The sequence below is a fragment of the Ipomoea nil genome, unplaced genomic scaffold, assembly GCF_001879475.1.
Source record: "Ipomoea nil cultivar Tokyo-kokei standard unplaced genomic scaffold, Asagao_1.1 scaffold0848, whole genome shotgun sequence".
Taxonomy (NCBI): Eukaryota; Viridiplantae; Streptophyta; class Magnoliopsida; order Solanales; family Convolvulaceae; genus Ipomoea; species Ipomoea nil.
Window position 1 is genome coordinate 1,166,426 of NW_017617276.1, and position 25,251 is coordinate 1,191,676.

General features: G+C 38.7%; 3 protein-coding genes across 6 annotated transcripts; 1 reads left to right on the forward strand and 2 right to left on the reverse strand.

The window, feature by feature from the left end:
- Window positions 1–6,435: 6,435 nt before the first annotated feature.
- LOC109178458 (uncharacterized mitochondrial protein AtMg00810-like) lies at window positions 6,436–7,194 on the reverse strand. The gene has a single exon (XM_019328091.1). It carries the CDS (start codon window positions 7,192–7,194, stop codon window positions 6,436–6,438), a length of 759 nt encoding a protein of 252 aa, XP_019183636.1.
- Window positions 7,195–11,750: 4,556 nt separating this feature from the next.
- Window positions 11,751–16,182, forward strand: LOC109178435 (2,3-bisphosphoglycerate-dependent phosphoglycerate mutase-like). Of its 4 annotated transcripts, XM_019328062.1 has the most exons (9): window positions 11,751–11,936; window positions 12,310–12,564; window positions 12,683–12,906; window positions 13,764–13,882; window positions 13,961–14,117; window positions 14,216–14,317; window positions 14,406–14,525; window positions 15,869–15,915; window positions 16,005–16,182. In XM_019328062.1, exons 2-9 carry the CDS (start codon window positions 12,324–12,326, stop codon window positions 16,006–16,008), a joined length of 1,014 nt encoding a protein of 337 aa, XP_019183607.1. In that variant the 5' UTR covers window positions 11,751–11,936; window positions 12,310–12,323; the 3' UTR covers window positions 16,009–16,182. The 4 variants fall into 4 exon arrangements, with proteins under 4 accessions (XP_019183607.1, XP_019183611.1, XP_019183608.1 ...); XM_019328066.1 differs by lacking the exon at window positions 11,751–11,936 and having other exon boundaries at window positions 12,465–12,560; window positions 12,708–12,906; XM_019328063.1 differs by lacking the exon at window positions 11,751–11,936 and having other exon boundaries at window positions 12,470–12,560.
- Window positions 16,183–23,478: 7,296 nt separating this feature from the next.
- LOC109178459 (uncharacterized mitochondrial protein AtMg00810-like) lies at window positions 23,479–24,018 on the reverse strand. The gene has a single exon (XM_019328092.1). The coding sequence runs from the start codon at window positions 24,016–24,018 to the stop codon at window positions 23,479–23,481; it is 540 nt and encodes a 179-aa protein (XP_019183637.1).
- Between the last annotated feature and the right edge of the window lie 1,233 nt (window positions 24,019–25,251).

Below are 25,251 nucleotides of genomic sequence, written 5' to 3' on the forward strand. Positions count from 1 at the left end.
GCCGCCATCATCAAATGATTGGGAGAATGTCCGTCGATTGGTACAATTTTTGAAAATTTTTTATGATGCGACTTTGTCTTTTTCTTCATACAAAACTGTGACATCTAGTCATTGTTTTGATGATATATGCACAATTGAAGTTAATTTGAATGTTTTCAGTAGTAGTAAAGATGTCAATATGAGTGGCATGGCAAAGGAAATGAAGAAAAAGTTTGATAAGTATTGGGAGGGGTCTGAGATAAACAAATTGTTGATTGTTAGTAGTGTGTTGGATCCCAGGAGCAAGATGGGTTTTGTGACAGTTTGTTTTGAAAAATTGTATGGTAAAGATACACCAAAATGTAGTGAAATGAAAGAAGCAGTTGTGGATATCATGCGTAAGTTGTATGAGGTATACAGTGCATTCTATGCTAAACCAAGTGCAACTACAAGTCAAAGTGGTTGTGGAAGTGAAAGTGGAGGTGAGAGTGTAATTCAATCTTGTGTGACTAGTGAATTAGTTTTAGATGTTGGTGATGTCTCGGCTGTTGGGAGTATTTTTAACACGTATGCCACCGGTTTGATATGTGAAAAAGGAGATGTGCAACAAACATCAAATGAGTTGGATATATACTTGATGGAAAAGATTGAAATGCCAACTCCTAATAGATTGGGTATGCAATTTGATATTTTGTCATGGTGGAGGAAAGAAAGTATGAAATTCCCAATCTTGTCACAAATGGCACGTGATGTTCTTGCAATGCCAGTTTCTAGTGTTGCATCAGAGTCTGCTTTTAGCACTTCGGGCCGTATTTTAGACCAATATCGGAGTTCTTTGACACCGTATATGGTAGAGGCATTGATTTTGACACAAGATTGGTTACGGTCTTCACTCCAATCTGATTCAACAGTAAGCCTCGCTCAAATATTGGAAGAAACTCAGTTTATGGATATGCTTGCAGAAGGTAAGTTACAATTTTATATTTTTTTATGAATTTATGTATAGTATATACTATATTAGTTTATGCTTCAATATTTTATTATTTTAACTTGTTTTTGAACCTTTTGTTTTGTTGTACAGAGATTCGCAAATCAACAGGGCAACGTCATATTGATCTGTGACCGTGATGATGGATGAACAACTTAACAACCTATGAGTTTGGAATTCGTTTTGTTATGTTGATTGTTTTTGAATTGTTATGTTGGTATCCTTTATTTAGATATTAGACTTTGGATTTGAGTTATTGATTCATGTTTGTAATGTTTGAACTTTGAACTTTGGATTCTAATTTCTAAGTATGTGATGTTTTGGTAATTAGATTGCTATTAGTATGTGATGTTAGTATTTACTATTTAGTAGTATGTTTAAACTTTAAATTTTTATTTTGTTATATAACGTTTATATTTTAGATGTGGATTATGTGAATAGGTATTGTTTGGTAATTGGTAGTATGTTTGGAAAATTATGAAATGTTGAAATTTGATGAATGTAATTCTCGTAAAGTCTTAAACCGAACCGAAGACCGAACCGAAGACCGAACCGAATTAAATCAGAACCGAAACCAAACCGATTGAAACCAAACCGAAACCAAACCGAACTACAATGTTAAACCGAATGGTTCAACTTTTTCTAAAACCGAAAAACCGAAACCGAAACCGAAACCGAAAAAACCAAACCGAAAACCGAAGTGCCCAGCCCTAATGCAACCCATATTAACACATTGGGTAGGGTGGAAAACGTATAACAAAACCTATGCGTGATCCTTCACATACTAAGAATAGTCCTAAGGGGTTCATACTTCTTTCACCTAGGTCAACGGGATACCAATTCAACTAGCATGCAATATATAAGACTCATACGACCTACGAACGGTACCCGAAAATCAAACTAGACATAGGCACGATAGACGGAGTTCGTTGGGACACCACGGGGGTCGGGGAAACATCAAACGGGGAAGTCGGGGTCCCAAGTGTGGGAATTTCCAGCGGGTAGCCGGTGGGTGGGGGTTCACCCGCCGGCGTTACTGTTCCGGGCAGCGGGTGCCCGGCGGGCAGCTGCCCGCCCGCCGGCTGCCCGCTGCCGGAACTGCCCCTTTTTTACCGTGGGTAGGTGGCGGGTCCCCTACCCCCACCTACCCCCCACTGACTCATTAACACCAAAAACGCCCCGGGAACCTTCGTGGAACCCGAGACCATGCTTAGACACTTTCAAACGCAGTTGATAACACACGTAGACAATTTAACGGATCAAAATCAAGAATTAAACGGCACTTAACCTATCATGCTTTTCTAGACATAATAAACACTCAATCATGCGAAATCCCACCCAATATACCAAGGATAATACCATACGAATTTCACGATATAACCTAGGGTTCTAATTATTTTTAATCCAACAAGAATACGATTCGTCTTCTAATTACAAGATTCGGTAAGAATATCACATAAGCATCAAGAACGCCCACAAGAACATCAACCTAGGGTTCTAATTACTTTTATATCAACAAGAATACGGTTCGTCTTCTAATTACAAGATTCGGTACAAATAACACATAAGCATCAAGAACGCCATACAATTATCAAGAACACCATATAATCATCAAGAACTCCACATAATCGTTAAGAACACCATAGTTATCAAGAATCTCCCGATGTCAAGATCACCCATGGAATTATCCCATCAATCATCAATAATAACATCACAAATCATCAATACACAATAATATGGGGAAAACCTACGGGGGAAATCATAACCATGAAAATAGGTTTTGTTGAGACATGGGTTACCTCTTAGCCTTAATTAATTCCTTGGCTATGAAGGGTCTTTCTTTAAGCTTTCTTGCTTTCTTGATTTCTTCTAAGGGAATTCTTGGAGCTCTTTGGGGTGGTGAGTCGTTTATTCCGGTGGGGGGTCCTAGGTGTCTCTTAAGTCCCCTATTTATATATTTAGGAGTCCTAATTAGGAACTAATATTATAGGCTTGCTAATTCTATTCCTTTTGGAACTAAGGATTGGGTTTAGGGATAAGGGCCCATGGACTATGGTGGGCCTCCCTAATTAATTGTTGTGATTTAATTCTTTTTCCTAGGTGATTAATTAAATTATTTAATTGGTTTTAGGGGTCGTAACACGGGGTGTTACAGTGGTATCCCGGAGGGAAATGAGGATCAGGAGGGGGATGACGAGCATAACCCGTCGGTGCACCCACAATCGGGGGGGAACCCAAGAGGGCAAAACGAGGGCTCGATCAACGAACGCATCCTAGCACAACTCAACCGGAAAAACCAAATCATGGAGGAAGGGTTCTCGTCCTTGATCCGTACAACACGCGCACTGGACCAGAGGGTGGCGACAATCGAGGCCACCTTGGGCACACGCGAGGCATCCAGTTCCGGGACAGGAAAACCAATGTAGACACAAACTCCTCTATCACAACACCACCAAGAGTCCAGTCTACCCCAGCTAAGATAAAACATGGGGCCACATTCCTAACCAGGAGGCCAAGATGCGGGATGTCTAGGGGTGAAGGAATGGATCGACACACCGGGCTTCGGGGACGAAGCCCCTTGTAAGGGGGGGAGAGTGTAACACCCCGTGTTACAACCCCTAAAACCAATTAAATCGTTTAATCAATTGCCCAAAGGCAGGATTGAATTACAATAATTAATTTAGAAGAGGCCCACCATAGTCCGTGGGGCCCCACCCCTAAAACCTAACCCTAGCCCTAAAAGGAATAGAATTAGCAAGCCCATTATACCAGACCCTAATTAGGACTCCTAAGAATATAAATAGGGGACATAAAAGGCACCTAGAACCCCCACCACAATAATCTCTCACCACCCAAAGAGTTCCAAGAATTCCCTTAGAAGAAAGCAAGAAAGCTTAAAGAAAGACCCTTCATAGCCAAGGAATTAATTAAGGCTAAGAGGTAACCCATGTCTCAACAAAACCTATTTTCATAGCTATGTTTCCCCTCTTAGGATTTCCCCCATTTTCTTGTGCAATTGTTGATTCGTTATAAGGATCTTGATAATTGGTGTTATAATTCCATGGGTGATCTTGATAGGTTCTTGATGATTAAATGGTGTTCTTGATGTTCTTGATGATTATGTGATGTTCTTGATGATTATATGATGTTCTTGATGCTTATGTGCCTTTCCCACCGAATCTCGGTATTAAAAGATGAATCGCGTTCTTGTTGATTTAAAAGTGATTAGAACCCTAGGTTGTATTGTGGAATTCGTATGGTATTGCTCTTGATATGTTGGGTGGGAATTCGCATGTTTTGGGGATTGATTATGTTAGGAAATCATGATAGGTTATGTGCCGTATGTTTCTTGATTTCGGTCCGTTAATTGTCTACGTGTTGTTGTCGGTTGCGTTTGAAAGTGTCTAAGCATGGCTTCGGGTTCCACAAAGGTTCCCGGGGCATTTTTAGTGAAAAAGAGTCAGTGGGGGTAGGTTGGGGTAGGGGACCCGCCACCTACCCGCGGCCAAGGAGGGTAGCTGCCCACCGGGCACCCGCTGCCCGGAACAGTAACACCGGCGGGTAGCCGGCGGGTGAACCCCCACCCACCGGCTACCCGTTGGAAATTCCCACACTTTGGGATCCCGGCTTCCCCGTTTGATGTTCCCCCGACCCCCGTGGTGTCCTAACGGATCCCTCCCATCGTGCCTATGTCTAGTTTGATGTTCGGGTACCGTTCGTAGGTCGAATGAGTCTTATATATTGCATGCTAGTTGGATTGGTACCCCATTGGCCTAGGTATAAGAAGTATGAACCCCTTAGGGCTATTCTTAGTTGTGGGTAACCACGTATTGGTTCGTTATACGATTTCTCCCCTTTCCCAATGTGTTAATGTGGGTTGTATGTGCTTGCTATGTGTTATGTGTGCGTGTTACCCCGATGTGGTTGAGATCAATCGGGCTATACGGGCAGTCGGATGGGCTGAGAACCATACCGGCTGTTAACCAGGCTGGTAGAGACCGGTCAGGTATATAAATATTACATAGGACTGAGGTCCACTATACGGGCAGTTGAATGGGTTGAGAACCATCCCAACTGTTAACCAGGCTGGTAGAGACCGGTCAGGTATATAAATATTATATAGGACAGAGGTCCACTATACGGGCAATTGAATGGGTTGAGAACCATCCCAACTGTTAACCAGGCTGGTAAAGACCGGTCAGGTATATAAATATTGTATAGAGCTGCGGTTCATCGGTCGGTTGCGATCGACCCCTCCGTATTGTGAGACGGGGCAGGGTGCTGCGGGGCCATGTCAGAGCTATATGCGCTGACCCTCATGTATGGGCATGCGATTGGTCCTGTGGCGCCAACAAAGTGTGCTATATGATGAGATAGGAAGGATTGATGTTGTGACTGTTATGGAAACGTGACCGTAGGATTCTTGCTAGTAAACTATACATGTTTAATTGTGATTATTGGTTGTGTTTATCTATAACTGTGCCCTATGTCGAGAATCGTATATACTTGGCTATGACTGTAGATTGTGTGTACCCCTATTTGTCGAGTCGGTTCCCTGATTTGAAAGCTAGAGTCTCTTAGGATATATCTTCATGCTTCGAAATGACTTTTCGTATATCTGTTCAGCGAGAGATGCTGGTAACCCACTCCAACGCGTTGAAATACAATACATATATATATATATATATATATCTATGTATATATATATATATATATATATATATATATATATATATATATATATATATATATATATGTATTGTATTTCAACGCGTTGGAGTGGGTTACCAGCATCTCTCGCTGAACAGATATATTTGGCTTTCAGGCACGGAAGAATAAGTCACTGGAGCGCGCTAGATCTTGGAGCGTAGAAGTAGGTAGTTTCCCTTTTGGCCTGCGTGCCATGTTATGCATTTACTTTATTAAGGATATTAGTTAGTTGGCCTGTGCACCTGAGTTCTCTAGCTCTGGTGTGGCATAACACCCCGTACTCTTTACGTTACGTTTTTGGGAATTAATGAGATTTCACCTTTATTTTATAAGTTTTAAATGTCCTGAAAATCTGGGGTGTTACAAAACGCGCACGTTTTGTGCCTGAGCGCGCATTGCTATGTGCGACGTGGTGCACAGTATAAATGGCCTTTAACCAAACAAGGTAATATTATATTCCATAATCCAACGAAACACATAAAGTAATCTTACATCCCAAAATCTCACATTACATTCCTGGAGGTAATCCTATAACACCCCCGAAGCGTATGAATTATATACCTGAAATAGATTAGTAGTTGTTAAGATGAGTGAAACAGATTATCGTTAAACTGAACTCTGAGAAGATACAGGAATACAAAAGGAGATTAGAGTCCTACCTGACTACACCTAGTCAATAGCTAATAGTTATAGGACTATTTCAACTCTAATGTTACATAATAATTAAATAGGAAATATAACATTACTAACACTCCCCCTCAAGCTGAAGGTGGTGTGGATACAACACCAAGCTTGTCTCGTAGAGTCCCAAAGCGAGCTGACGGAAGAGGCTTGGTGAAGACGTCGGCTAACTGATCTTTGGTGGAAATAAAATTAACCAAAAAATCCCCTGATGCTACCTTATCCCTGACGAAGTGGTAGTCAATCTCAACATGCTTAGTCCGAGCATGAAAAACTGGATTAGCGCACATGTAAGTGGCGCCTAAATTGTCACACCATAGAGTTGTCGGGGCCCCTGAATGTAGGCCAAGTTCCTGAAGTTGGGACACAACCCAAGTAACTTCAGTTGCGACATCGGCTAGCCCCTTGTATTCAGCTTCGGTGGAGGACCTAGCTACCGTGCGTTGCTTGCGAGAGACCCAAGAGACAAGATTCGACCCAAGAAACACGGCATAACCACTTGTGGATTTGCGATCAATCGGACACCCAGCCCAGTCGGAGTCCGAGTAAGCATGGATGTCAGCCGATGGTGAAGCTGATAGTTTAAGCCCAAATTCCTGCGTGCCCTTTACATACCGTAGAACCCGTTTGAGTAAACCCCAGTGCTCATCAGTGGGGGTCTGCATGAACTGGTAGAGCCTATTCACAGCATAAGACAAGTCCGGTCGTGTGATGGTCAAATACTGGAGTGCCCCGGCTAACCGTCGGTATTGAGTCGGGTTCTCGTACGGGCTTGTTACCGGAGATATGGCTTGCGTGACTGCGGCTGGAGTGGATAGTGGCTTGCAATCAGTCATTCCGGCTCATGTTAAGATATCAGCCATGTAGCGACGTTGTGAAAGTAGAACACCGTCTTTCACAGGAATTGTTTCAATGCCGAGGAAAAAAGTCGGAGTGCCCAAATCACGGATTTTAAAAGTAGACGACAGCTGCCTGAGTAGAGAGAACAATAAGTCGGAGTCGTTGCCCAACATGATGATATCATCTACATAGACAAGTAGATAGACCCGTGACATGCCTCGTGTGTAGTAAAAAGAGAGACACGTCCGTCTTGGACGCCACAAAACCTGCAGTCAATAAGTAGTCATGTAACCGCTTAAACCAAGCACGTGGGGCCTGTTTAAGACCATAAAGAGACCGCTGCAAATGACACACGTAATCCGGATGAGTGGGGTCTTCATAACCCGGTGGCTGTCGCATATAGACAGTCTCAGCGAGATGCCCATTCAAGAAAGCATTATGGACATCCAGTTGCCGCATAGTCCAGCCCTGTGATACAGCTAGGGCAAGCAAGATGCGAACCGTGGTTGGTTTGACCACTGGACTATAGGTTTCAAAAAAGTCCTCTCCAACGACTTGATTGAATCCCTTGGCAACCAACCGGGCTTTGTAACTCTCGATGGTACCATCGGCCTTCCGTTTGGTGCGGTAGACCCACTTGCAACCCACTACATTCATACCGGGCTTGGCCGGAGTGAGACACCATGTATTGTTATGTAGTAGCGCATTAAATTCCTGATCCATAGCATCCCTCCACTGCGGGTGTGCTACGGCCTGAGTATAGCAAGTTGGATCAGTTGAGGCGGTTAGAGCCTGAAAGGGCTCATCCGTGCCTCGGGTCATGCGCCGGAGCCTCATGGTAAGGGGTTGGACCGGTGCCCGGACCCGAACCCTGGTTCGACGTCGTGGTGCCACAGCGGTGACCGACTCATGCTGTATGGCTAACGGTGGTTCTTGCGCTGCCAGCGACAACTCATTAAGCGGTTCAATCTGAGACTGTGTGATGATGGGGCTTGATGCCCACGGTACACCACTTTGAGTGTCTGTACCCCTACTTTGCTCGTGTGAACCTGAAGCATAGGGAAACACACTTTCGTCAAACCTGACATGTCGGCAGATAAAGGATTTTCCAGTTAATGGGTCCATGCATCGGTACCCCTATATGACGTAGGATATCCTAAAAAGACACAGGGTGTAGAACGGTACTCTATCTTATGGCGATTGTAGGGCCGCAGATAAGGGTAACATCTACACCCGAATACGCGTAGGAATGTGTATGGTGGAGTTTTGTTATAGACAGACTCGTAGGGACTGACAAAGTTTTTAAGTGCAGATGATGGTAAACAGTTTATGAGATAGGAAGCTGTTTCAAACGCGGCATCCCAGTGTTTGATAGGGACAGAGCTGTGCGCGAGTAAAGCCAACCCGGTTTCGACAATGTGTCTATTCCAGCGTTCTACTCGGCCATTTTGCTCATGCGTGTAGGCACAAGACTGCCTATGCACGATGCCAAGGGATTGAAAAATAGAGTGGAGACGGCGATACTCGCCTCCGAGATCGGATTGCACAGACTTGATAGAACGCGAAAACTGGCGTTCTACCATGACACGAAAGGACTCGAAGATATTATAAATGTCTGATTTTAACCGCATAGGGTAAAACCAGCAAAAACGTGTGTGGTCATCCACAAAAAACACAAAATATCTAAAACCCCTGGCAGAAACAACGGGTGTCGGTCCCCAAATATCCGTAAACAGCAAGTCTAGTACATTATTACTACTAGAAAAAACTCTATCTAGCGGGAAACGAGACGATTTCCCAAGCTGACACGGCGAACATAACTGCGACATACTGGACTTTGATTGAGTGACCGGGCATTTTTGTAAGACTCGATTTTGGGCACGTTCATGCGGGTGTCCAAGCCTGCGATGCCAGATATCAGGTGGCGCACGAGCGATTATTAACGCAACATGTGACCGTGACATGGGAAGCTTGTACAAACCCCCGGTGGAAGGACCCCTAAGGAGCACCGCCTTGGTGTAACAGTCCTTCACAACAAAGTAATCAGGTTGAAATTCAAAATATACTGCATTATCAATTGTAAAACGATTAACTGATAACAATGGTAAGGAAAGACGGGGGACATGCAGAATATTATTTAATTTAAGAGTTCTAGACGCAGAGTTTAATGATGCATGGCCAACACTGGTTATACCCAAACCTGATCCGTTGCCTACGCGGAGCACATCACCGCCGGAGTAGGGATCTGATTGCGCCATCATCGTCTGATCGGGCGTAGCATGCGACGATGCCCCGGTGTCCGGGTACCACGCCGCGTCTGCCACAACTGCCGCCTCGTCTCCGAGAACTGCCGCATGGGCTTGTGGTTGCGGTGCACCGGAGTAGCGCTTGAAACAATGTAGCGCCGTATGCCCATGCGACCGGCAGATTTGGCATCTCGGTCCTCCGCCACGCCCTCTGCCCTGTCCACCCCGACCACGGCCGCCTCTGCCGCGCCACTGCTGTCCGGAACCAGCATGCCGGGGTCCGCCGCCGGCGACCTGATTCTGTGCGTAGCCCCGGCCAGCGATCAACGCCGTGTGCCCGGCCGAGATACTCCGCGGGTGTACTATCGCCTTGCCTGAGCGACTGGAATTGCGCCAGGAGATTAAGGCATCTCGCCCGTGTGGAGGAACCAAGCGCGGTTGTGATGGACGACCATACCTCCTGCGACGTGGTGCGGCCTACGGCGAGATATAGTACTTCGTCCGCCATTGAGGATACAAGCAGAGACAGAATGCTTTGGTCCTGTTGTACCCATACGCCATGAGCGGGATTCGGAGACGTGGTGGCCGTGACGCCGGAAGCAGCATCGCCGGAAGCCGGGGTGTCCAACGTCGCTGGCGGGCACGGCGTATCGCCTGTTACGAACCAGAGTAGCCCCTGTCCACGGAGGAATGGAACAAGCTGAGTGCGCCAGAACAGGAAATTCTTGGTGGTTAACTTCATAGAGATGAAGTGGTGAGCCGATGAAAGGGTGTTTGGGGTGTTGGTGGTCGTCGGTGTAGCGGCGGTGACTGTCCGTTCGCTAGAATTAGTCGACATATTCGGAGAGGGAGAGATAATAGGTTCACCTAGTTTACTGATACCAGATGAGTGAAACAGATTATCGTTAAACTGAACTCCGAGAAGATACAGGAATACAAAAGGAGATTAGAGTCCTACCTGACTACACCTAGTCAATAGTTAATAGTTATAGGACTATTTCAACTCTAATGTTACATAATAATTAAATAGGAAATATAACATTACTAACAGTTAACACACAACATAATTGTGTCTCTTATTTTACGAATTTATGTCTTGTATTATGAAATTATCTGTCTATAGTTCATAAATTATCTACATAAATTAGATTTGAGAATAAGTAAATATATAACATGTTTATGTGTTTTGTGTTGTGAATTTTTGTGTCTCGTGTTATGAAATTCTGTATATTAAAGAGTATTGATTCTGTACCTAGAATAAATTAAAATTTGTGTTGAAACATGAGAAACGGAAACCCATAAAATATGTTAAAGTTTATCAAAACGACGTCATTTTGATCTAAAATTCATAATGCCACGTGGACTTGGTCCACAATATAATTTGCCTTTAAACTATAGGATTTATCGATTTCAGACTTATGGAGTTAGCTCTTTGATTTCGGGCTAATATTAACATCTATACTAAAATGATGATTTTAACTAAATATTAATGTCAAGGACTTTGTAGTTCAATACTGCATTGTAATAGAGTCAATAATATTCAAAATAAATAAATAAAGAGTTTTTTGCACTTTTGGTCCCACGACTATAGTGGCACTAGCAGAATTGATCCACGACTTTTGAACTTTGCAATTTTAGTCCACGACTATTGATTTTTTTGCAAAAATGGTCCTTCCGGCCACTTTTCAGTCAAAGTTCCACCGGAAAAGTTTTTTTATCCATTTTTAACAGGGCTAAAATTGACATTTTACTTATCTCAAAAAATAAAAGAAAAAAATTGACATTTGACTACATACAATATTACTGGGCTACATACTACTGCCCCAGGCAGCGGAGTTCCTGGAGCAGGTAGGGCTGTCAGTAAGCGGCGGAGCGGCCGTGGCGTTCCCCGGGCTAGTTGGGTTATCCGGCAGCAGCATTGGAGGCAGAGCCAGCACGCCTGCGGGATCATCCAAAGACATCGGAAAAGCTTCGTTGTATAAATTTCCGGCGAGAGAAGCGGCGGAGATTCTCAAATGCAATCACTTTTACCTTTCCGTTTTATGTATTTCCTTTATATTTTGAGATAAGTAAAATATCAATTTTAGCCCTGTTAAAAATGGATAAAAAAAAAAAAATTTCCGGTGGAATTTTGACGGAAAAGTGGCCGGAAGGACCATTTTTGCAAAAAATCAATAGTCGTGGACTAAAATTGCAAGGTTCAAAAGTCGTGGATCAATTCTGCTAGTGCCACTATAGTCGTGGGACCAAAAGTGCAAAAAACTCAATAAATAAATATTATTGATTCTGGTTGTTATGAGTTATCTAGGATTAAGCTAGTTTTGTGTTTTTAATTTTCTTCTTTCTACTTTGATTTTGGGCACGAGACAAGAAAAAGACGCCGGCCTGTCCCCATACGACGGTGACCTACTCCGTTGACAGCTCTTTGCGATCTCCGATCCATCCGCAGTTTCTGCGTTAACCAAACTTGGCAGTTGAAACCCGTTTAGAAGGTTCTCTCCGTATATGTCTAAATTTCTCTTCTTCATTTTGATTCTTCTATGCTCTAATGCCAATTTACGGCTCTTGTTTTGTGGGTTATTACTCCGTGTTAATTTTCCCTTTTCGTCTGTGTTTGATTTGATCTATCTTGATAGTGTGAAACTCGTTAGTATGATTGATCCTCTGAAACTTCGGAATGGCTCTTAAAATAAATTCGTAGCTGTTTGAAATTATGTGATTAATAGAATGTAATGGGAGCGATGATCACAAAGCAATGTTGTTAGCACAAGGTTGCTGATTGGGCAACAGATGCTTTTGTTAATCATATCCTAAATATTCATTTTATTTTTGTGATGAAAATTGCACTGCTTTTTGAATGGATAGGTTGTATTGTCAATATGATTGCTGCTTTTGATCTTTCTGTCAATCTCAATTGGGTGCACGGAGGCCGTGGCGGCTGTGCTTCACTTGAGCAAACTCACAAATTCAGTGTCAGAACGTCCTTTTTAACAAAAGAAAGATGCAACGTCAACAATTCAAGAAAATGCGTTATCCGCTCACCATACAGTTCATTATCAAGTCCACATCCAATAGTGTCCTCCCACACAAGTGAAGTTGACAGTTCTCATAGGACTGTAAGTGAGTAGATCAGTTTTCGGGTGTCAAATTATGGACACATTACTAGTTACTGTGTTTTTGCGAGTCAAATGCCTATTTGATGTTTTACTTGTATTATTAAATGTATAACTCTTTGCAGAGGAATCTACTTTGATCTTGATCAGGCATGGGGAATCAATGTGGAATGAGAAGAACTTGTTCACTGGTTGTGTTGATGTGCCTTTGACCAATAAAGGAGTGGAAGAAGCAATTGAAGCTGGTAAGAGAATCAAGTACTTACCTTTGGATGTCATCTACATATCGGCTTTAATTCGTTCACAGATGACAGCAATGCTTGCTCTTACTGAACACCACTGCATGAAGGTACTACTACATATTAATCCCAAATTCACAAATATTGTTTCATATGCAGACTTGGTTCTAAACATATGAAATGCACAAAGTGCTTACATTTGTATTTGAGAAATGAGATGTAGGGAATGGTTCAATGCTTATGTTCTAAGTAGACTTACAGGGTGAAATACATCTAGTTGTATGCTACATATGCAGTCTATCCTGATAGAATCTATATACCAAGATACTACCTTTTTGAACAACAAAGCCACTATTCTGAAAAAGCCTTGTTTTACAATTATTTTAGTGAATGTTGGTTGTTTGATCTTGATATATGTTCCTAATTCATGTAGAACAGTTTATGTAAGCAAGTTATCAACATCGGAAATGTGTTGTGTTATTTATTGCCAAAGCACTGCTGCTACTGATTCTTGATTACTTCATTTCTTCTTCCTTTCAATTTTCAACATATTTTTGTCATTCAGCTATATTTTATGAAAATATTTCAGCTGCTGAATTTGGTTTTCTCTGGGAATCTATGATGTTTTGACGGTTTTGTTACTTCCCAGACTTTCTCATCATGCAAGCTTAGGGGCAGCCTATGCTAAATTCTTGTTATATATATAAGTTCTGTTTCTGATTGATTGCAGTTAGAAAAAAACTGATTTAAGATGTATCTTTTTTTTTTTTTTTTGAACTTTAAATATCAGTGTATTACTCATAGCAGATCCGTACTACGGGTTGTAGAAAACTTGTCATTTGAAAATTCCTGTATTGTGATCTTGGTCACTAAGATAGGTGCTAACACTTTATGAGGATGGATGGTTAAACATCTTTGACAAAGTACCATAATATGTACTAATGATTAACCTCCATGAAGTTTTTAGGTGCCCATTATTCTGCATGATGAGAATGAAGAAGCAAAAACATGGAGTCAAATTCATAGTGAAGATACACAAGCACACTCTGTTCCTGTCATTAAAGCATGGCAACTGAATGAAAGAATGTAATTTTCTATCTGCATGCTCTTTTTCTTCGAACAATGTATTTCCCTGAACAAGTAGATCTCATGTGTGCTTTACAGGTATGGGGAGCTTCAGGGTTATAATAAGCAGGAAACAGCTGAAAGATATGGAAAGGAACAGGTTCATAAATGGCGTAGAAGTTATGATGTTCGGCCACCCAATGGAGAGAGTTTGGAGATGTGCTTGGGAAGGGCTGTTACGTATTTTAAAGAGCATGTGAGCTTGGTGACCATAACATGTAGAACACACTTTCTTGTGTATTCAAGGCTTGCATTTGTTGATATAACTGATATTTTAAAAAACCTGTTCTGCAGATTGAACCCCAACTTATGGCTGGAAAACATGTGATGGTTGTAGCTCATGCAAATTCATTGCGGTCCATTATTATGTATCTTGATGAATTAACATCTGAGGAGGTAGGGCTTTGTTTCTCTACCGCCTTGAACATAATAGGCACACTCTACCTGGATTTTAGTTGATATTCAAATGGACTCTTGATGACAGGTTATTAACTTGGAACTATCAACTGGTGTGCCAATGTTATACATTTATAAAGAGGGAAAGTTTATCAGAAGAGGAAGTCCCCCAGGTTCAATGGAAGCTGGTGTTTATGCATACTCTGAGGTTTGTGTCTTTTACTCTGTATAGCTGATAAAGATAACTTATTCTCATTTCTTCTTTATGCCATGAGGGAGGCTGGAGGGGGAGAAACTATAATTACATTTTTCTTTAGGGGGACAAACTACAATTCACAAAACAAGAGAACCTTATTAAATGCTTTAGGTTCAGTTTGCAAGACATGTTACATCTTGATTGGCCATATATATTATACTCGTGTGATTTTCTTTTTGAAGTTATTTCCGTAGCTATTGGTGCTTTAGTTGACAGTAGCTAAAAAGTTAAGCATCAAACTGGATACCCATTTTATCCTAATTTCAGAAGATGAATTTTATACAATTTTGATTCTAAATCCTCAACTGAATTCCCCTTAATTTGAGGGAACTTTGTTCCAAATCATAATCAAATGAGCATTCAAGATCTTTAGAATAGTCGCCTCCCTTCACCTTCGTAAGGCATATATTACCTTCTAAAACAGAAACATGAATATTCAATACCTTCCTCTTTCAGGTATTTGAATAAAATATCAAGTAACTGCTTTCAAAACATACATTCATCCTTCCAAGTTTTTAACCACTCAAAATTTGGAAACCTTCTTAGGTCTAAGTTCATTAAAAGAAACTCATGATAGATTAATACTTTTCCCAACTCTTGCTTGTTTAACCTTTGCTGAACATTGGCCATTAAACAAAGAATGAGCTTAGCTTAGAAGCATGTAATGGAGTTATAGTTAAGAAAAAAAGTTTTTGAGATCAATAGAGGATATTATGGTATGAACTTCTCTAAAGGTGGGTGTCACAAACTGGTAGAAGAACTAGGACAAATCTGTCTGAATATTGACTTTTGTTGGACCTGCCCCTGGTTGAAGTGGTGAAAATATTGAATTACTGGGTTGTGCCTCCTAGAAATTCTTTCTATTGATTTTTCCTCCTCAATAGAAGCTCTCACTAGAAGCCATGTTTTTTAGCTGTCCTCTTCTATGTTCCTATCTCATCAAAGCAAAAAAATCTAATTTCTTTAGATTCTCAACAACCTGAGGTTCACAATGTTTTTATTTCTTCTGGTTAGGATAACCAATGGATTATAATATTTATATATGTGGAGTATATTTTGAATTTTCTATGTAGTATTTGTGTTCACAAGTTCAATTCTAAAAGCAACTCAATACACTAGAACTCTGATGCTGAAGAAGATCAAGCAATCCTCTTAAATTGATGATAACTGTGATGGCATTTGTAGTTTTGCTCGCAATTCTTTTCCTTCAGTTTTGTGACCTTATCTTTCATCATCACAACTCACAAGTAGTTTATGATGACATGTTGGTCACTCCCTAAATTTTCTCTTTGCAGTACCTGGCCTTGTATAGGCAAAAAGTGGATGAAATGTCGGAAAACAGGTAAGATTATTACATGTGAATACTGCCTCTTTCCTTACCAGCTTTCTCAACTTTTTTTTTTTTAATAAAGAAATTGATTTTGCTTATAGCTAGGAGTATTAAAAGTGACGATAGAAGATCAATGAAGTCCCCAAGTTGCAGTGGAAGAAATGTCTCATCCCATTATTTGATCACATTTTGTTGTTCAAATAGATGAGTGCAAGTGCAACATCATGCCCAACTTCTTTTGATTATTAACATATATTCATTTCATTCTTTCCCTTCTCAGTTTCTTGAGACTTTGAGAGTTTTAAAATTGATATTTTTAAAAAATGGCTTATCAATCAAAGTCTAATTTGTTTGACCAATTTTAGCTTGTTGAACTAGTCAAAAAACTAATATTTAGTGTTTTTGGTCAGCAACTTTTATTCACTTAGCTTATTGGCATTAATAAGCTGAAAAATAAAAAAGCTACTTTAAGTAGCTTATTAATATCAATTTTATTGTATTTTTGTTTTAAATATCTTGTTTACTATTAATAGTTGTTGGTTATTGTAGTGTTTATATTTATTCAATTTTTATTTAAATTTATATTTTTAATATCATCAGAACCGTCTTGATCCCGACATTTAAGTTGATTCTTGGCCTAACACATATAGACATATATATATATATATATGACACTGCTAATTCTACGTAAGCAATATAAAATAAACCCGAGACCAATTAAAGCAAGTAAAAGACTTTATTGATCACGGTAAAGACCCTAAGTACAATCTACTTGGTTGCTCTGAGTACCGACTGACTGCGGTCGGGATTCTCTAACAACAACCTATCGATCGTTCAAAAGTCTCCCACACTGTAGCTACTGTTGGTATTTATAGCCGTTGTGCCGGAGACACGACTCCGGTCGTTCGGCATGTTCTCCACGTAGCCACCACGTGTCATCCTCCCAGGTGCCCTGCCTGTCGTCGTAGAGAGCCGCCACGTGTCCTGTACCAGCTCTCTCGCCAAAGGGCTACCGCTCGGTGGTCGACACTATCACTCGGGCAACTCCCGGTCGGACCCCGACCGGGTTCTTCGCATGAAGCCCGACCTGTTACTTGCAAAGACAAAGAAGAAAGGACGAAGGCAACTCGGTCGGGGTAAAGCTTATGTCGGTCGGGATATTTCCTACCAATATATATATATATATATATATATATATATATATATATATATATAATTTTGTTAACGTTATGTTGAATTATTATTAAGTGTTTCTTTATAGTTATAACATGTTTAGTAATAAAACAAAAAATAATTGTTAAAAATAATTAATAATAACACAACAATAACAATAAGTTGTAAAAATACTTTGAATTAAGTAAATAGCACCATATACTTATACTATTATACGTCATTTTACATGTAACTGCTAAGAGTAAATAATTAATTTACCAAGAATATTTTTATAACTAGCTAATTGCCATCTCAAAATTACTTCGTTCTATCTAACCAAACTAGGGCAAATTATTGTGTGGACCATGGTTCACACAATGTTATGTGAATCATAATAAAAAATACATTTTTAATATACTATATTTTTGTACTAAATGTACATTATACAATATAATGTACACTCAGAACAAAAATAATGTACATTCCTTGAATACAATATATATTATTTTTGTACTGAATGTACATTATTATTGTATTGAATGTACATTATTTTATAGTAGGCAAAATATGGTTCACACAACTTATGTGGATCATGGTCCACACAATAATGATTGTCAAACTAGTGCTTATGTTTGCCATGACCAATTAACATTCCTAAACTACTTTCATTCTCTCTCTCACTTTATTATTATTATTATTATTATTATTATTATTATTATTATTATTATTCTTTATTTTTTCCAATTCTGTTAACAAAGTTGAAAAAAAAAAAACATTAAAATGTGTTTTTAATGGAGGACTTTTAACCCATAGAAAGTTGGACTTTAAAGTGAACCAAAAATGAAAATGTTACCATGCATCCAAATTTGACTCCAAGTTAAAAATAAATAGCGAAGAGCCGCCCCTCAACTCAATCTTATCAAAAGAAAGGGAGGAAACAATAAACTACCATTTGAAAAAACGCCATTGTCAACCATTAACGCTTTCAATGAAGGAAACGCAATTGTCAACCACTAACCCTTTCAACAAAGGAAAATTGTGCTCGCATGAATTCAGCTCAGTGGTTTAATAGACAATATTTGAAAAAATTCAGTGATTTAGTAAACAGTATTTGAAAAAGGAGGACAAAGGAACCTTTTTTAATGTTGAATAAATATCATGATTACTATTAATAAAAAGTGACAATAATATTTTTTATTAAATAATTATTATTCTATTTTTTAAAAAATATTAGCATTTTTTTTCCATTTTGTATTAATAAATATGGTGCTATTTTATCATTTGTAAAATTTTGTAGTAATGTAAATATTACAAGTGAGTAACCACCTTGGTTGATCCGGGTGACTGTGCACTCTTATTCTTAAGAGAGGTTGGAAGTTCAATACCTCCTCTAATATGACAAAACAGGGTAGTACTTTGTTCCTTAATTAGGCTAGCCTAGTGCGAACCATGATTAATCTGAGTATGTTACAGATTTAAAGGTGTTTCTTATAATTAGGTTGTGGTTTAAAAAAATACAAGTGAGAAAATTTAAAAATAATATTAAGAAAGAAAGAAAGAAAGAAGAAGAAGAATGTGAAGTGTTAGTCTACAGGTGGCAATTAATTAGTTGATGGAATCCCCATCTTAATCCATAAGTTGTTGTGGCAACTTAAAAATTCAATTAAATTTGGCAGCCATAGCCATCTCCATCCGGAAGGAAGGCTTCAAACTTCAAAGTCAAATTTACGGTACCGCTAATTCCACTCAATATCATGCATGCATCTACACACTTAATTATTGTAACATTATTAGTTTCATTTACGTACAGACTATATATGATAATAATATTACGACTTCATTTGTTTTCCTATTTTCATTCATTTTTATATTACGTGCATGTTTTAAATTTTACATCAAATTAATGAAATATTTAACTCATATCTTGTGTTTTAAAGTCTTCCACGCCAATATAATATAATATAATATAATTAAGATAGCTTAATAACACTCACATTGAGTTCACTAATAAGGTGACAAAATTTTAATTAAAATTTCTTCGTCCATAACCTCTCCTTGACTTTTGAGTTGGGACAAACATAAACAAAAGATCGAGATTAGTGTTCCTGGCCTCAACCATTTTCTATTTGAGAATGAATAGCTTGAGATGGTGAAACGATGTCGTATAAATGGTTTAGTGTGTTTTTTAATGAGTTCTTATTTCAAGGAAGAAAATAAGGGAATGATGTGGGATAAGGAAGCAGATCTAGAGAAAAAGCGAAGAGAGTTAGACAAAATGAATTATTTTAAGTTTTTGTACATTTCTTTTTTGTTATGTTGATTGTAGCTTTGATCTTGACATCATCTCTCTTATTTATTTCTTCATCAACTCTTTTTTTTTAAGCCCCTTTCAAATATAACTCTCAAAACATCTTTCAACATTAAAAAATGTAGTCCATCATCCATCTCGGAGTATTTGTGATTCGTTTGGATCTCGAGGCATTGAATCCTTTTGCTGTGCCCCACGCTTCGACCCGACAGAATATATAAGATGATATAAATTATTGTAACTCAGCTAAATACACACTATCATTGGTGAGACTCGATCCCGGATTATTATTCTGAAATTTCACCCATATGACCAACTGAGCAGCCCATGCGGGCGACATTGAATCATTTTCTTTTTAAGGCCCGTGGAGGATATTAGTATATGGTTATATTCCGTGGCGGACCCAGTATTTTTCTTCAGTGGGGGCAAAGAAGCACAGGGAAAATAAATTCAAAAATGTTCAAATACAAGGTTCAAATACAGATAAAATAGTTAAAATACAAAATACATTATAAATTACAATACAAAATTTACGATGAACTACGGGATAATATTCCTCTACGCTCTTTCATATTTTGAAATTGTTGTAGAAAAATCATTTAACAAATTAACATCAATAAAATAAGTCTGCAGTTGGGTATTTGAAGTTTAATATTAGAAAAATCATTTGACAAATTAACATATAATTCATTATTCATGAGTTCATGACAAATTGACAACCAAATGGAAAATAGAAAGCAATGAACTGTTTTACAGGCCCTTAGGTTTCCATCTTCTAGTATAATTCTTGTAAATGGGTTTTTCCAATGGAACTCAAACAACTAAAAGCTTAAAAGAACCAAAACCTTATCATTTTTTAGATTTAAGATGTCTAGTTTAGAGATAAAGCAATTCACATACAATTTAAGTAAAATTGTAAAAAGGACCTACTTAATTAATGGCAATTCGCATAAAGCAATTCGCAAATTCAATGGCAGCAGAGGCCAATTCCTATGCAAATTAGGATTAGGATTTAGCAATCCATGGGCAGATTAGGAATACATTTAGCAATCCATGGGCAAATTCAGGATGCGTCAAATTATTTATAAATAGCAGAAGTGTCAAATAGGCCCATCTACTACTGCGAAGTGCTTAATTCGCACCACGAATTAAATTAAGTGTCAAATAGGCCCATCTATCAGCTAAATTTGTTCGCTTGACATTTTTTACAGGTTGCCTATTCAATTATTAAAAAAATAATATATTTTTTTATATTTTTTAATAATTGAATAGGAAACCTGCAAAAAATATCAATCGAACAAATTTAGCTGATAGATGGGCCTATTTGACACTTAATTTAATTCGTGGTGCGAATTGAGCACTTCGCAGTAGTAGATGGGCCTATTTGACAATTCTGCCTTAATAAATGAAATACATTCTAATTAATTACTGCAAATTATGGCAATAAGCCAATTCCTATGCAAATTCAATGGCAGTAAGCCAGATTAGGATTTAGAAATCCATGGGCAAATTAGGAATTTAGGATTTAACAAATTTATGCCAATTAGCCGATTAGGATTTAGCAATTCTAAAACCAATTCAAAAATTAGGGCAAATTAGGATTTAGGGCAAAATTAAATTATGGTATTGAACTGAGAAAGGCTCGGAGTTGAACTTGGCAGCGGAGTCGTCAGTCGTGGGCGGTGGCCGGTGGCGCTGGTGGTGGCGTTGGAACTCACGGAGTCGCTGTTCAGGTTTCAGATCGAAGACGGAACTTGCGGTGGGCAGTGGCGTGACTGGCGTCGGCCGTCGGGCTTCAGCTCTTCAGCTCTAGCGGAGTCGACGGAACTTGCAGTACTTATATGATTATCCATTAACTTTTCCGTTAAATTAATTCACCATTAACTTACTCATTGATTTCAATAAGAAAGGTTTTAGGTTCGAACCCTATCCCAATCAATGTTGGCATAATTAGTACTCTATTTTACTCTTATTAAAGAGTTAATTACCGAAATGGTCCCTTGACTATAGAGAAATTACCAATTTGGTCCTTGACTATTTTTTTTGACCAATTAAGTCCCTCAACTTTAAAAATCTTAACCAATTTGGTCCTCCGTTAGTCAACCGTTAACTTGGGACCAAATTGGTAATTCGCTATAGTCAAGGGACCATTTTGGTAATTAACTTTAAGGGTGGGCAATTCCGTTAAGTTTTTTCGAACCGAATCGTACCAAACTAGTTAGATTCGGTAATATACCGAACAACCGAACGGTAATAGATTTTTGTATACCGAACCGTTCGGTAAAAACTCGAACTGAACAGTAGAGCAAGTAGCAAGGGACTTGGATTTACTTTAAATTTATTTATTTATTTATTTATTTATTATTATTATTATTATTATTATTATTATTATTATTATTATTATTATTATATTTTTTTAAAAAAAAAATCAAACGGTATTCGGTTCAGTTCAATTTTTTACCGAACAATTCGGATCGGTTCGGATAAGTTTTTTATCGAACCGTTCGGTATACAAGAATCCAATACCGTTCGGTTGTTCGGTATATTACCGAACCAAACTAGTTCGGTTCGGTTCGGTACGGTTCAATTCGAGAAAACTAAATCGAGTTTCCCACCCCTAAAGTTAATTACCAAAATGGTCCCTTGACTATAGCAAAATTACCAATTTAATCCCAAGTTAACGGTTGACTAACGGTCAAACAAACGGAGGACCAAATTGGTTAATGTTTTTAAAGTTGAAGGACTTAATTGGTTAAAAAAATAGTCAAGGACCAAATTGGTAATTTTGCTATAGTCAAGGGACCATTTTGGTAATTAACTCCTTATTAAATTATAAATAATAATTTAGTAGCTACAACAAAAAAAAAATACATATGCATTTCTTTAATTTAGAATTATGTGTCTACAATGCCTTTATTAAAAAAAAATTATTCATTATCAATAAATTAAATAAGAGAAATAATTTCATTAGTTATATTGTCTTTATTTTTCTCCAATATAAAAATTCTTTACATTCAAATTCATCAATTGATTATATTCGCTATATTGTCTCTACAATGTCTTTATTCAAAAAAATTATTCATTATCAATAAATTAATTAAGAAAAATAATTTCATTAGTTATATTGTCTTTATTTTTCTCCAATGTAAAAAATATTCTTTACATTCAAATTCATCCATTTATTATATTCACTACATTGTCTATTATCTTTTTTGCTCACTATTTTTTAATTAAATATTAAAGTTATAATACAAAATAATGCTATATATTTATTTACCAAGTATTTTATTAATACCATGAAAAAATTAAAATATATATATATATATATATATATATATATATATATATATATAATTAAGCCAATCATATTAACTACTTGAGGGTTTTGTTGACAAAGAGAGTATTATTCAAATCATACAACAAATTGAAGTGGGAAACTATCTCGCAATGTCCTTGTTTAGCAATCAGCAGTTAGCGAATTATATTAGCAGATTTGATCAACGAATTATATCAACAGTTGATAAAAAGATATTTGAAAAAATTAACTATTTAGATTAACATGTAAAATGACATAATAATAATAATAATAATAATAATAATAATAATAATAATAATAATAATAATAATAATAATAATAATAATAATAATAATAATTGTCGACTTGTCTAGTACATGGTGAAAGGATGAGAGAAGACGAAGATGAAAGCAGGAAGAAGAAGGATTATGATTACGTATATCCAACAGCCAGTAGCTACATGAATATATATGAGATGTAACAACATGGCAGTTATAACTGCCCATACTAGAGGATACACCCCCCCCCCCATAAACTGGCGCATGGAGATCCTCGATGCCCAGTTTAGATTTGAAAACATGAAAAGCAGTAGAGGGTAAAGCTTTAGTAAGACCGTCAGCGACTTGTGAAGAGGAGGAGACGGACAACAGTTTGATGAGGCCTTGGTTGAGCCGTTCACGCACAACATGGCAGTCTATGTCGATATGTTTTGTCCGTTCGTGAAAAACATGATTCTTGGCAATAATAATGGCCAATTTGCTATCATAGAACATGGCGACAGGCTTGTTAGGTTTGCATTACAAGTCACTGAGCAGAGACGTTATCCATTGTGTCTCACAAACAGTAGAAATGCAAAGGCACGATACTCTGCCTCTGAAGAAGAAAGAGAAACGGTCATTTGCTTCTTTGAGCGCCATGAGATGAGAGCAGAGCCTAGGAAGATGCAAAATCCTGTAATGGACCTGCAAGTTTCTGGACAAGAAGCCCAGTCAGAGTCTGCAAACACATTCAACTGAACTGCAGTGTTTGTTGGATACAATAGGCCTTGTCTAGGAGCTCCTTTAATGTAGCGAAGGACAGGGTGAGCAGCACTCATGTGTTCAGATGTTGGAGAGTCTACAAAATGACTCAATTGTTGTGTGGCATACGCAAGATCTGGCCTAGTTGCCGTTAGATATAGTAAGCGACCAACAAGCCGTCTGTATGGAGCTGCATCAGTAAGAGGGGAACCAGTGTCCTTAGTCAATCGTTGTCCAGGAACAATGGGAGTGGCAACCGGTTTGCAGTCGAGGAAACCGACTTCTTCTAAGATATCAAGAGAGTACTTCCTTTGACATATATTCAGGCCATTGTCCTTCATATGAGCCTCAATGCCTAGAAACTACCCCAAGCTTCCCAAGTCTTTAATTTTGAATTCACTGTCAAGGAACGATTTTAAATCTTGAATGAGAGATAGACTAGAACTGGCAACAAGAATATCATCCACGTATATTAGAATGGTTATGAATGATGCATCACAACCTTTAGTGAATAGGGAAGGATCACATTTCGATTGCTGAAATCCTTTGTGAATTAATGCGGCACTTAACTTAGCATTCCATTGCGGGCTAGCTTGCTTTAGGCCATAAAGCGATTGGAGAAGCTTACACACTTGACCAGGGTGCTGCTCTTGGAAGCCAGGAGGAAGCACCATGTAAACCTCCTCATCTAAGAACCCATGGAGGAAAGCGTTATTGATATCGAGTTGGTGAATATACCATCTTTGAGAGGCTGCCACAGCTAGGAAGGTGCGGATGGTGGTAATCCTTGCTACGGGGTAAAAGGTTTCAAGGTAGTCAATCCCCAGCTGTTGGGTGTATCCTTTGGCTACCAGTCTAGCCTTATATCGTTCCACCGATCCATCCGCTTTAAGCTTCACTTTGTAAACCCACTTGCATCCAATTGGAGTTTTCCCAGGTGGAAGATCAACCAAAATCCATGTGTGGTTGTCTTCTAGTGCTTTAATCTCAGTAGACATAGCCTCCTTCCAACAATTATCACGTATGGCCTGATTATATGTTCTTGGTTCTTTGATAGAGGTGACTGCCATAGCAAACTGCATAAGTGGTGTGGGAAGATGATTGTAAGAGATGACTCTTGATAGCTTGTGTGGAGAAGTACCTTGTGATGTGGCTGCATCACAGTAATAGTCTAGGAGCCTGCTTGGGGGTAACGATCTCTAGCAGATCGTCGAGGAGGAACCTCAACATCAGCTGGAATCGGAATTCGAGTAGCAGACAAAGAATTTGAAGTATTACTGCCTGGCTGATTACTGATTGGTTGGTCATTCCTAGGTGGAATGGTATAATCTGAACATACATTCTCATCTGACAAGTTATCATCTGTAGTTGCAATATTTACATGATCTTGGACATACTGATCATGAGTATTATTCCTAGAGCAGGAAGGAATATTGAGCTGATTACTGTCCTTATCCCAATCAAGGTCCATGGTAGTAGGAATATTTGGGAGTGAGGGCTCATGAGAAGACTGTTTTTGGACTGTTTCAGCTGCCATAGGAAATTGAGACTCATAAAAAGTGACGTCCCGAGAT

Excerpts from the sequence above, each read along its gene's own strand:
- LOC109178459 (XM_019328092.1), bottom strand. The coding sequence starts at position 24,018 with ATGAAGGACAATGGCCTGAATATATGTCAAAGGAAGTACTCTCTTGAT.
- LOC109178435 (XM_019328062.1), top strand. The coding sequence starts at position 12,324 with ATGATTGCTGCTTTTGATCTTTCTGTCAATCTCAATTGGGTGCACGGA. Across the intron at positions 12,565-12,682 it reads CAGTTCTCATAGGACTGTAA|AGGAATCTACTTTGATCTTG; the intron begins GTGAGTAGATCA and ends AACTCTTTGCAG. Across the intron at positions 13,883-13,960 it reads TGGCAACTGAATGAAAGAAT|GTATGGGGAGCTTCAGGGTT; the intron begins GTAATTTTCTAT and ends TGTGCTTTACAG.
- LOC109178458 (XM_019328091.1), bottom strand. The coding sequence starts at position 7,194 with ATGACTGATTGCAAGCCACTATCCACTCCAGCCGCAGTCACGCAAGCC.